General features: G+C 32.6%; 1 protein-coding gene across 1 annotated transcript; it reads left to right on the top strand.

The window, feature by feature from the left end:
* Positions 1-4,470: 4,470 nt before the first annotated feature.
* LOC110031703 (transcription factor MYB86-like) lies at positions 4,471-7,361 on the top strand. Its single transcript, XM_020735044.1, has 5 exons — positions 4,471-5,015; positions 5,092-5,252; positions 5,332-5,461; positions 5,544-6,308; positions 6,909-7,361. The coding sequence occupies exons 2-5, from the start codon at positions 5,120-5,122 to the stop codon at positions 7,000-7,002; spliced, it is 1,122 nt and encodes a 373-aa protein (XP_020590703.1). The 5' UTR covers positions 4,471-5,015; positions 5,092-5,119; the 3' UTR covers positions 7,003-7,361.
* Positions 7,362-13,476: the final 6,115 nt, after the last annotated feature.

Below are 13,476 nucleotides of genomic sequence, written 5' to 3'. Positions count from 1 at the left end.
TTTTATAAAAAAAGATTTGACTCTAAAGACTCTAAGCGCAACACTATCCAGAAAAACAACAATAAAAAGAGTAAAACTAACAACATACATATGTTTGATCTTTCAAATGCCTCTAGAAATCCTCAAAGAGTGATTTAATGATTTGATTAGGGTTTGATCTGACTCGGATTAGACTAGTTTTTATATCATTGGGTCATTCTCATCGAGCCGGTCCTTTTGACTATAAGTCTACTGAAATCAGAGTTCTGGATGACTTTTTATCAAGATTTGAATATTTCTTGCTTAAAATATTATCTCGAGATTCGTGTCAGATGATGAAAAATTGTTGGTGGCGTATCACTGGTAATGTTGATTGTCTCCAAGTGATGTATCTTTCTAGATTTAGCCACTTTGATAGATGGGTTTGGTTCAGCCACTTTGACAGGTAAGCTCGATCAACCACTTATAAATATATAAATACATAAAAATTGAGCGGTACCTATATAAATGTTTCATATATTTAATTTGAAAAACAACTTTCTTTTTTTAATAATACTTTAGGATTTAGAAAATTTAAACAAAATCGCCGTACAATAATCAGAAGAATAATTTATTCATTTCTTTCGTAAAAGTGTAAGAAAGTGACATAACATGATCATGAAAAACTAATTAGTGGCCAGTGACCCGCCCTAAACGTGTCCCATCATGACGAATGAATGAATAATGATGTCCTTAAGCAAACTTTTCCCTTTGTTTTGTGAGTGGAGAACTACATCATAATAATTAGCCACTATGGTGGTCAATTTCTACTTAACGGAATCCTATAATTTACTTCAGCTTTTTTTATATATATATATATTTAACGCTAACCCTGAAGAGATCTGAGACTCTAGAGGAGATGAAAATGATAAAGGAAGGTTCACACTGACAGGAGATCCGGAGGCTCACAAAGCCAACCAAATACTGTTAGATGAACCAAAACTCATATACTCGAACAAAAACATTTAGACGAAACAAGGTTCACAAAGCTGACTGGATATCTTCAGACAAACTAAGACCTATAAAGCCTACGGGATACATTTAGACAAGCCAAGGCCTACAAAGCTGGTTGGATACATCGCACTAGTAAAATACCAAACATATTCTTTAACACTCTCACTAAAGCATGTCAAAAAAATAATATCACAAGATTGTTCCCTCTCCACTAAAAATAAGAGAATATTTCATATACAAAATGAGGAAAAAATTTTGATAAAAAAAAAGAACTAAAGAGACCAGGGAAGGCTCCATCAGCTTAGAGAGGGCAAGCCACTATGCACCCTTCCCTTTGTTTTCCCCCCTCCCTCCGCTTTATTACCTTGAGGTGCGATTCATTGAAAAATCATAATTCAACATCTCAAAAGATGCGGTGAGCATGAATCGTGTCATATAAAAGAAGAAGAGCAACACACGGAGAATAAACTTAAAACATAGACATTGAGAACATGAAGTGCACCCGAGAGTTCATAAACTGGAAGATCTAGAAGTTGGAGGATCAAGTGTTGGACACCATGTGATACGCTCTGGCTCGGTGAAGAGAGCAGTACCCTTGAGAGGAAGAGTCAGCTTCGGAGACATTCTTTTTGTAACGAATGAAAAAGTGAAACTACACATTGGCGTTCTCTGCAACAGAATAGAGCTTCACCGTCTTCTTGAACGAGACCTAAGTTATTATGAAATTGAGGAAGTTGTCAGCATCATAATCAAATGAATTAAACATGATTGAATAATCTCCAACCTAAATTTGACCCAAAATGACATCCTTCTAGCCTGGCCAGCCAGCCAACCAGCCAGCCCGCATTCAGATCCACCATTAACTCCATTTCTATCCCACTTTTGGTCGGGCCTAGGTTATATCTGCATGAAGACACAAAAGATCTTGCAAATTGCAGCACGAAATTGAACAGGAAAAATGATTTTTTATTGTAACTAATTATTGAAGATTAAAAGTGAAAACATCAATGAATATAAAAATTAAATTTGGCACATACAACTATTGGTTAGCTTTGTACAAGAAATATTTTTCTCTGTTCTTACTTTAAATTCTTTTAAAATAGTTCTAATATGTATGGAAAAATACATTTATACACCATCATTTTGCAAAATGATATATATATATATCTGTGTGTGTGTGTGTGCGCGCGCGCGCGTGCACACGAGCTAATTAGCTACTTTGGCCCCACAATGGAACAAATGGGCTTTCTCGGGCCAATTTATGGTTGTTGGACATCTCAAAGATTACATAATTCAAACCCCATCATCAAACCCAGTCCATATCTCCACAAATATGTTAAAACCACCCGTCGGACTGTCCTAACGATTGACATGTCGGATGGACTTGGTAGATTGACCTACGTATTCATTATTTCAGCCTCCTTAAGAATCACAAAAGAACTAGTTATTCCTTGCCCAAGAGTTAGGATGCTCCTTAGGCCCGTCTATTGAGTTCACCCGATCAAATAGTCCTCGGGATGGACAAATAATCGAAGGATCAACATTAAAAGGATTTATATAAGCTTCATCATTATCTATGAATTGCATGACACTCACGTTACTATCTTTTCATCAAAATATCATGGACAAGCCTTGTACTGTTTGACTCATATTTTATTTATATTTTTTCTTTTCAGACGGGAGAAGGGGAAAGAAGAACTCTCTCACTCTCTCCCCTACCGAAAAATGATTATTGGAGATGCGTAGAATTTAGGCTTAAAGAACACATTCATTCTCTTTTTCACCCTTTTTATACAGGTCTCTTGAATTGTATGAACCCACGGATGTTACAAAGCCTTACATTCTAAAAGGATTCAACTATATATATATATATATATATATAAAATAACGAATGTTATATAAGCGATTATTTTGTGTGGGCCTACTGAGATACACTTTTGATTGGGGGAGTGTTTTGATTGATTCACCGTACGTATTTCTGTGCACGCTGAACGTATATATATAAGAGAATTTTATGCAGATGGCTAGCAAGGATTTGAGAAGATAAAAGATAACAAAAAGGGTGGCTAATAGAACGTCATTTTTACACCAACAAAGGGGGCCCAACTCAATAAAAAAACACACAAAACAGATTGTCCGAATCTCTGGGATTATAAAATTCCCCACTCCTAATTCTTTTTAATCCCATATCGCAAGGCATCACATGAACTCAATCATGACACTACTCTTCCTTAATAATTGTTGAGATAATATATTGACTTCTACTCTATTTTCTTTTCCCCCATTCTTTGCACCCAAACCAGGTTCCTATTTTTTTATATGTCGTGTAATTTAAATAATTGCTATTATTATTCCTGTAAATGGTCTCTGAAGTTCCGCATGTTTCACAAGGTGTAAAACCATACAAAAGTGGACAACCATTTTAGAAAAATACAAATTCAAGCATTATTAATGGCCATTATTAGTGGGGATTTTCTTAATAAATTTCATTTATGAGAATCTCTTTATTATTCATCGGCTTGCACTTAAAATGTTGGGGCGATTACTTACAAATCATCCAAAACATTACTATTTACAAATCAATCGCCCTTTTTCATCCAAAATTGATGATAAAACCCCGACCCAAAATTTTCTTTTTTTTAAAATTCTTAATGATTTGATTGCGGGATGCTTAAATGCATAGGTTCGGTAGTTCAAAAAGCCACGTTAGGTGCTTAATTGTAAATATCAATGTTTCGGGTGCTCTATAAGTAATTATCCCTAAATACTTTTTATCAGTTTGCTTAGTTTTGGACTTTGATACATAAATTGCTTTTATAAGCATTTTCTTTTGCTTTCAAAGCCATCTTTCCATCCAAACGATGAAATTAAAACTATTTGCTGCTTTCACATTGCAAATAAATGCAACTAATTCGAAAGTAATGCTTTTGTTTTTGTCAGCTTCTATTTGCATTCAAACAAATTCATTAATGCCATTAAATACAACATTCCAACCAATAAAAAGTGGATGGCATGAGAAAAAAAAAATCACTAATTTTTCATTTACATCTTGAAAGCAGTGCTATGCACCAAAAACCGTATCCTGTGAAAGAATTCTCCGCAACTAATAAGAAAATGATGTGTCTTTCAATTACAAAATAAGGATTTATTTGGGACAGCTACAACTTATTGAATAATCTATCGATAAACTAGGTGTGATGACTATTATAATTTTTTTTTTTTGAAAAGCAAGACCGCTGTCACCGCACCCAGATCGGTGCAGTGTAAAAACTCCGTTTTCAAAATACAGTTTATCCAAATGAGTTTTCAAAATGCCACCACACCAAATAAATTACCCCAAATAGACCCTAAAAGACAAAAAGCCAATGACTTTCGACATTATCGAAGGTGAAAACAAGGGCAAAATAATAAACTCACTTTATTAGTATAATTTCTGTTTTTTTTTTCTTTATTTAAGAATAACACTCATTTTCCGTCTAATAAATGCTCCCTTTCTTATTTCAATCCTCAATTAATATTCCTAGGAGGAAATCCCAGTAGAAATCCTCGGAAGCCACATGAACGACTTCCCTTCTCTTTGAAGAAATTCCCCCATCATCTTCTTCGTTAGCTGATAATTTCTTATGAGAATTTTACCTCTAGAAAACAAAAGGTTCCAGCTTCCAAGCTTCTCTGACACAGATTAGCTTGTCAGAAACCAAATGTACTCACTTTCTGCTGCCTATGTCCTCTAGATCTTCTTCAAATTGAATAAACTCTTTACCATTCATGGCAATTCCTTGAAGGAAAGTACTACTCTCTTTTCTACCTCTGTTTGTTTGCTCACAAAACTATAGTTTGTTTCTTACACTTAAAGAGATTTTACTAGCCTTTACCGTTATTCTCCTCATTTGAATTATCTTCTTTCATGCAAGTATCTTTGAGATGTTAGCCCCACCATGGCTGCTGCATTCTCCAAAGCTTTTGATAAGATTTATGTGCAAAGAGAATTAACCACACTAGAAAAGTAGAAGGAGAAGGAAAGGAAGAACCCATAGTTGACTGTGAGCCTCTCATCTTCTTTTTATCTCCCAAGCCATCTCTCTTCTCTCCCACTCCTCTCCTAATCTTCAACAACAGTAGCTGCCACTTTGTTTCTTTTCAGAGAATGGGGAAGAACTCCTGCTGCTACAAGCAGAAATTGAGGAAGGGCTTGTGGTCTCCTGAGGAGGATGAAAAGCTCCTCAAGCATATTACCAAGTATGGCCATGGATGCTGGAGCTCAGTGCCTATGCTTGCAGGTAACCAAACCCATGCCTCCTTTTCAAAGAGAATTGTACATGGATTTGATTCTAATAGATTGAATTATGTATGCTTCAGGTCTACAGAGATGTGGTAAAAGCTGCAGGCTGAGGTGGATAAACTATCTCAGGCCTGATTTGAAGCGAGGAACATTCTCACAGCAAGAGGAGAACCTCATCATTGAGCTTCACAAAGTGTTAGGGAACAGGTTTGATAATATATTCAATTTTTCCCAGAAAATTGATCCAAATTGCTCAAATTCGGTTTTTTTTTTTTTTTTTTGTCATCAGGTGGTCTCAAATTGCAGCACAATTGCCTGGAAGAACTGATAATGAGATAAAGAACTTGTGGAACTCTTGCATTAAAAAGAAGCTGAGGCAGAGAGGGATAGACCCAAGCACACACAAGCCACTCGTTGAATTTGAAGGACAGCACGAGAAAATAGCTGAAGCAACCGAAAGCCCAACTCCAGAACTAGCAAAGCAGACTATGGATCCAACAGAGACTTATGTTCTGAACAATTTTGTAAAGCCAGCCAATTCTTTAGCAGCTAGCTACTTCTCTCTTCCGAATTTAACTTACAACTCTGAGTGTGGAAATAGCATTGGCCAAATTCAACAGCTTTGGTTCAATCAAAGCAATAAACTTTTCAACAACATCAACTCAAACTCTGAGTTCAATTTCAATTCTGTATCAAGCTTGTTACCATCGGTTCTGAGATCCACTCTTTCAACTTTAAAGGAGTTGAAACCTCTAACTAGTCTTTTAATGGAAAATTATCCTCTGGGATTCTCCTGGGAGGCAGGAAATTCAAGCAAAAACAGTGAGAGCAGTGGAAGCAATGATCCACTTTTTGATGGAAGCACCGTTTCATGGACTCAGCTGATGATAGAAAGAGATACAAATGTCCATCTGGATGGAGTGATGGATGACCTCAAATGGTCAGAATATCTTAATAGCTCAATTCCATTATCCACAGAACTTCAGAGCCAGAATCCCGAGCTCTGTAATGGAGTGAAGGTAGAAGAACAGTTTGGAATTGATGGCTTGAATATTTGGCTGCAGAATCATCAGCAGCAACAACGTGGTTTTAGTATTTGGCTGAAGAATCTTCAGCTGCAACAACGGCAAGCGTAGCAGCAGGCTTCTGATATTTACGGAAAGGACTGTCAGAGGGACATGGTTTGTTAAAAGAGTATTGTAACCTGTTAAAAAAATACTCTTTTTTTATAGAGCTTTCACTGCTTCTTGTGTGTGTGATGATGATTATGATTGCTTGATTGCTTCTTGTAAGAGTATATTAGACGGTCCTCCCATATAGATATAGGCCTTGGGATTCTCTGAAAATTCACATTTCTTTTTTCACCTTTTGGATATTGTTTGTGTAGATTGACAAGCTCAGGCCACCTCTTCTTCTAACCTTTGCAACTCTTTTATTGTTCTTAAAAACTACTATTTGGTTCTGTGGACTACTTAAATGATTAATTTTTGCTATGTCCTCCCCATAATCTCTCTCTTTCTCTCAATCTGAGTAACAAGTTGCATTCTTTAAGTATAGCTGCTGCTAGATAGTTTTTTTTTTCTTCTTTTTTATTTTTAGACAAGGCATCAACAAAGAATACCTCTTTTTCATTGAAGTGAAATGGTTTGAATATTTGGCTGCAGAATCATCAGCAGCAACAACGGCAAGAGAAGCAGCAGGCTTCTGATATTTACGGAAAGGACTGTCAGAGGGACATGGTTTGTTAAAAGAGTATTGTAAACTGTTAAAAAAATACTCTTTTTTGATAGAGCTTTCACTGCTTCTTGTGTGTGTGATGATGATTATGATGATTATGATTGCTTGATTGCTTCTTGTAAGAGTATATTAGATGGTCCTCCCATATAGATATAGGCCTTGGGATTCTCTGAAAATTCACATTTCTTTTTTCACCTTTTGGATATTGTTTGTGTAGATTGACAAGCTCAGGCCACCTCTTCTTCTAACCTTTGCAACTCTTTTATTGTTCTTAAAAACTACTATTTGGTTCTGTGGACTACTTAAATGATTAATTTTTGCTATGTCCTCCCCATAATCTCTCTCTTTCTCTCAATCTGAGTAACAAGTTGCATTCTTTAAGTATAGCTGCTGCTAGATAGTTTTTTTTTTCTTCTTTTTTATTTTTAGACAAGGCATCAACAAAGAATACCTCTTTTTCATTGAAGTGAAAGGGAAATGAGAAGAAATGGACAAATTCAAAGGATACAATAAATATGAAGGAGAGTGACATCTTTAATTTCATTCTGAGCATCAATTCTAAAGAGAAAGAACTCAAATCACCATCCATTAATCCCCATGTCCCCAACTGCTATCATTATTTTAGGTGGGCCAACAATAGTACTAATTTATGTTTCAATGTCCTTATGATGAGTGGATTGGTGATTAAAAAAAATGGTTGAGGAATAAAGGAGGGAGGGGTCTACGTCTACTCTTTTCACGTAAGAATCTTACCTAAGAATGCCTCATGGCTAAATTAAGGGATTTTTTTTTCTCATAACAACTTGTATAGTAGAATTCTCTTGACATGGAATATGATAGAGATGGGTTAATTCCAGTTCAATTGTAAGGAATTAATCTTTCTCTTTTTTATACCGGTGTGGCAATCACTTAGACAGTGTTTAGCTTCATCTAATATTTACGTCAAATAGGATTTATTAAATCAAACAAATTTGGATTTTGCAAATCCATAATCCCTTGCGATCATCGGAGAAATAAATAGTGAAGATCACAATTTTGATGTGAAAAACCCGAAAATAGAAAAAACCACCGAGCCTAATTCTTTTGAAATGATTTTATTAACAAAAAAATCCAAATTATCATATATAATGTATTAACTGTTATAACCACATTCAAACCATGTCAAACTTCATGCTAGCAAATAAGGTCCCGACGATCAAGCTTGTAACAAAGAACCATCGAGGCTTGCCTTCTATAGATGTATTGACTAGTTGAATTATATAATTTTCATATACCCCTAAAGAGGGGCATATAGAAGGTGCTATTTATATTTGCATGTGGAAACACATGTAAATAATAATGTAATGCTACTTGATGGTGATTTTAACGAAATCATTAAAGATATTTCAATTTTGCACCCTCGACCTATTTTAATTAATAAATAATTAAGTTGTAAATATTTGTATGGCAAATAGTTCACTCACCAGACTAACATAAACATATGAGGCAAAATATGACCTCCCAAAAGATGCACTATTTGAGATATGTTAAAAGCTATAATTAAAGAGAGTTAAGCTACTCTTCATGTGAAATGATCATTGTAGTTAATTGTGATTTCTTTATTAATGTATTTATTGATATTGAAATAGGATAAATGATGTCACCCATGAGCTTAATAACATAGTGTCATTACTGTAAATTTATCAAAGCAAATTTAGGTATAGATAGTAAACTTCATCTTACCTAGATCACTAAATTCTGCCCAAGCATATGTCTCAATAGATCGTAGATGTTAAAAGAATTTTGTTGCTATTATGGAGTTAAAATGAGAAGCCCAATTTAGCCATCATAATATTTATGCGCAAATTGGTCGTGGTTCTTGTTTGCTCACATTTTCTTTCATTCTACTCTATGTTACCCCTCTCAAGTAAACTTTTTCTTGAATATTGCCATATTATCTCCATGCAAGCTCTTCCTTTCACTCTCTTTTACGTATATCGAAGAGAAAAATAAGAAGGTCAAAAGGAAGAAGATGCGAAAGATGAATAAAAGTGAAGAAGAAATAAAAAAAATTAATTAATTAAAAAATGGCTATGAAAAATTTCTATTGAATAATTTGCATTAAAAAAGTCAGGAGAAGAGACCCACCAGAAAACTATATTGACTTGAATAGGGTCAAAAAAAATATCTATAAAAGCCTTACACAAATAACTAGATATTCACTTTGTTTTCTTATAAATATATCAGCACTCACTAAAGACGGTTGTTCTGATGGTTAATTACAATTTAAAAAAGAGAAATCTTGCTTATATTTCAAATCTTTGAATGGACACATTTGTTAGCCAATTTGATGCTTTTGAACTTCTTAAAAGAGCTAGGGAATTTTAGTTTTAATAAAAAATGGTTGTGCAAATTAAGATTTTATGACTTTTAAGATGTGAGGTACATTTTGACACTTTATAGTGATATAGATGATGGCCCTAAGTATTATGCTAGAGTAAAGCTAGTTGAATGAATAGAGACTAGTTTCATAAGTATTAAGTGGTTGGAACACTCACTTGATGCACATGAGGGAAAAATTAATTATGTTGTCCTATAGCTATTATGATTATATTTTGTTACATCAAAGTTATAATATGTTATGCTATAGCTATCAAATAATACTTATCTTATTAAGCTTATAATATGCTGTGTTGTAACTATTATGATTTCATTGCATTGTGTTATAATTATCATTGCTTTTTTATATCCTCTAATAATATTTTATAGATTTTTTAATCAAGAACTTCATACATCAAATAATTATTAAATGTGTTTCAATATTTTTTTAATTTTGTAATAATTACTAACTTTAACAATGACAATCATCGTAGTATAAGATAACATCAATCATTAATATAACACATACTATATGAGATAATATCTTTTAGATTCATTAAATAGAAGCAAACTCTTAATATGATATCATTAGTTAACTACATTATAATAATAGTTACTTGACAAATCATTACAAACTCTAAATTATTTATTTATTTTATATCAAATTTGATTATTGCAAATAATATTACTGTTGTGAAAAAAAAGTAGTCACAGTCTAAATAGGTGAACATAAGCTTCATCAAATAAATGAAAATATAGTAAGTATTAGTTTGCATACAATTATTGCCCATTTCAACATCAAAAGTCCTCGGTAAATATGTCAAGAAAAGAGAATCTTAGATTTAAAAGTGACACATATTCAAAATTCAAACTAAATTTTAATTTTATCATTTGGATATGGTTTGAATCATGTTGAAATATCATCCAATCTACATGATAAATTTATGCATGTAATAATATGAATGTTTTGAACCATATTCAAATGAGGTTCAAATCTTATTCAAGAGACAAACATGAACTACTTCATATTTAGTTTCACATCTAATTGTCGAACCATAGGTTTGAATCAAACTTTTAATCTTTATTTTAAAAAGGCTCAATAGATAAATAAGGTTTGAAGCTTGTTTGTTTTTTTATTCAAGCCATGTGTTCTCCTACTATCTTCGTCCTTTTATAACAATGGTTTGAACCATTTCATTGTCCTTTTTTCATGCTAATCTAATTAAAATAATATAAATACTAATTTCTATTTATTTGAAGGAGCTCATAGTGAAGCTTAATGACAAAGGATCACCCCAATACTACTAATAACATTACTTGGAGATGTGGTAGCACTTAGAAAAGAGATGTTTTAGTAGCTATCTCTTTTGATTATCGATGTCACTAAAGACTACACCTTATCTAGCCAAAATCAGGATGCTTTTGTGAAAAAATAAATTTCAAGCATATTTCTCCAAATAACAACAACATTTTATCAATTGAAGTCAAATTTTTATTATGTAAGGGGTGGCGGAAGAGACATGATTCAAACCCCTAATCCCATAATAGAGAGTCAAAAGCCATGTCAACTAGCCCAGAGTTAAAATCATTAATATTGTTGTAAGCAAACTTTGAGAAATGTAACATAAACATGCTATTAAATCAAGCCTAAAGTTATCATAATAAATAACTCATTTTCTGACCTAGGGCTAATAACAAAGTTGTGAGTAATTGCTACACTTAAAAAAAATCATCAATTATAGCTCGTTGAAATTCATCATCGCAAATAATTGAACTGTTTCAAATATTATTTATGAAGCTCAAAGTTACTTATTCGTGATTGTAAATACATAATATTGAACACTCAATACATATATTTTCCCATAGATTTCCAAGTGTTCCTAAAATGATATTATAAAGAAGAACATTTAAGAGGGCACCCTGAGATTGACTTTTATATCTTTAATTATAACTTAAAAATGTTAGGGTAGATTTAAATTTTTTTGAAGTGAATGAGTATCCAAATAAGACATTAGATTGCTTCAATTTTGATGAAATTTTTGGACACACACACAATGGAATATTGTGTAAAAAAAATTATGGGAATTTACATTCATACCATATAAATCTTATGTATTTACATTTCTAACACCCAAATTTTTAAGGTTTACACTTATTGCATGTAATGTTAGATATGTAAATCTGTCAGAATTGTGGGGTATGAATGTCAATGCCCTCAAATTTTAATCTCATTCCCAACAACAACCCATAAATTGTAAATAATTAAAGAAGGAATTTGATTAGAGTTTTTACCTCAAAGATGAGGGGGGAAAGTAGCATATTGAAAATCCTATTGGTTTTACCCTTTCCACTAACTTTAACTCATCCTTTTTTGTATTAAGCAGCCTCTTTTCTACTTCAAATTTTTTAATTACAATTCACTCCATGACAAGAACCTTTTCTCGTATCTTCTTCCATAGCTACACTTGGTTGCCCCCACCTGTTGTTTGCCCTCACTCTCCCATTGCATGTCCTAATCAGTGTAAATAAAGAAATTGAGTTCCTTTAATTTTTTGCTAATGTAACCACTCGACCTGCTCATCTAGTCTCCCTCACTCACTCTCTCTCTCTCTCTCTCTCTCTCTTTCTAACTCTTTCTAACACACACACACACACACTCGATCTTAGGGAATGTTTGTGGTAGCTGCAGCTTCTCAGTTTTTCAATTAAAGTTGCGCTGCTTCAGGAAACTGCTAGGGGAAACTAGTTGTTTGTTTGTTGCAGTTGTGTGAAAACTGCCGTGGGGCAGCTGTTTCTGGAAAAATGACCATTCCGCCACAAACAACCCTTAGTCCTCTTTCTTTCTCATCTCTTACACTCAATTACATTTATCTAAGTCTTGATTTAAGATTTAAGAAGATTTTGTGAAAGATAATAAGAAGAAAATCAAGTAGGGTTTATCGATTCTAGTCAAAAAGTTTTTATTTCATTTATAAATAATAAATATTATTGCATAAAAAAAATTACACAAGAAAATAAAGAAATTTATGCTTGGATATATTAGAAATGATAAAACTATATAAATTTGAGTGGGGTATAATTTGGGAGCCATACATATTTACTGTTGCTGTAAGAATATTTTGATAAAAAATATTTGAGAGCACATTTGATCAAGTAAAACTATTAACTAAATACAAATATTAAAATAAATAAAATCTAATTTTTGAGGAAATAAAATATAATAAAAATTTTGATGGAGTTTTTAATCAAACTTGACCATCAAACTTGATGGCCTTTAAATTCAATAAAAATTACAAGTTTAAGGAGCTAATCCTTATTTTATCCCAAAATTATATTTTGGGGTATATATTCTCACATAAAATAAAAGCATTTTAAATAATATAAAATCAATTTCAAATAAAAATGATGCTTTCTTCTACATAAAACTAGAACTAGAACCCTCGTTCTTCATTTATGAAAAAGTCTTTGCATTGTTACCTCATAAAAATCCTTATGGGCGACATTTTTTTTCTTATTGTTAAAAAACCTCTTAAAACCCATCGTTTTTGTGTGCTTATTCTTAGGGCTTGTTTGGTTCAAGTAGGATTTAACTTAAGTTGGGTTTAGTCATTGTAAATCCAGCATTAATAAATCTTGAGGGTTAAATCTTGAAAATTGTTTGGCATGGGATGTGTTAAATTTGGTTAATCCTGGTTCAATTGTTTGGTAATTAATTTTAAAATTTAAGTTTATTAGTTCTATTATGAATTACATATTAATGATGCAATTATTAAGATTAATTTTTTTATTATGCTAATGATTAATTAGCTGTTTACCAAGAATATTATTTATTATTAGATTTTTTTAAATAATTTATAATTAATCAATGCTTTAATATTCATTAATTAATTATTGAGTAGTCATTCATTAAGCTGAGTAGTTATTAATCATAAATTAATCATCTCAAATTTATATCAGTTATTTGATAAATTTATTCGGTAAAGATTGACTTAAAAAATGTAGAATTAATTCATTATTAATTATGAATAATTAAAATAAATTTAAGTTCAATTATGTTAAATTAACCTACGAATAGAGGTTTTCGCTTCCCTCCCTCTTATCTGAAACCCTCGCGGATAACAATGACG

Source organism: Phalaenopsis equestris, unplaced genomic scaffold (assembly GCF_001263595.1).
Source record: "Phalaenopsis equestris unplaced genomic scaffold, ASM126359v1 Scaffold000840, whole genome shotgun sequence".
NCBI classification, from domain to species: domain Eukaryota; kingdom Viridiplantae; phylum Streptophyta; class Magnoliopsida; order Asparagales; family Orchidaceae; genus Phalaenopsis; species Phalaenopsis equestris.
This window is presented reverse-complemented; position numbering and strand designations above follow the sequence as displayed.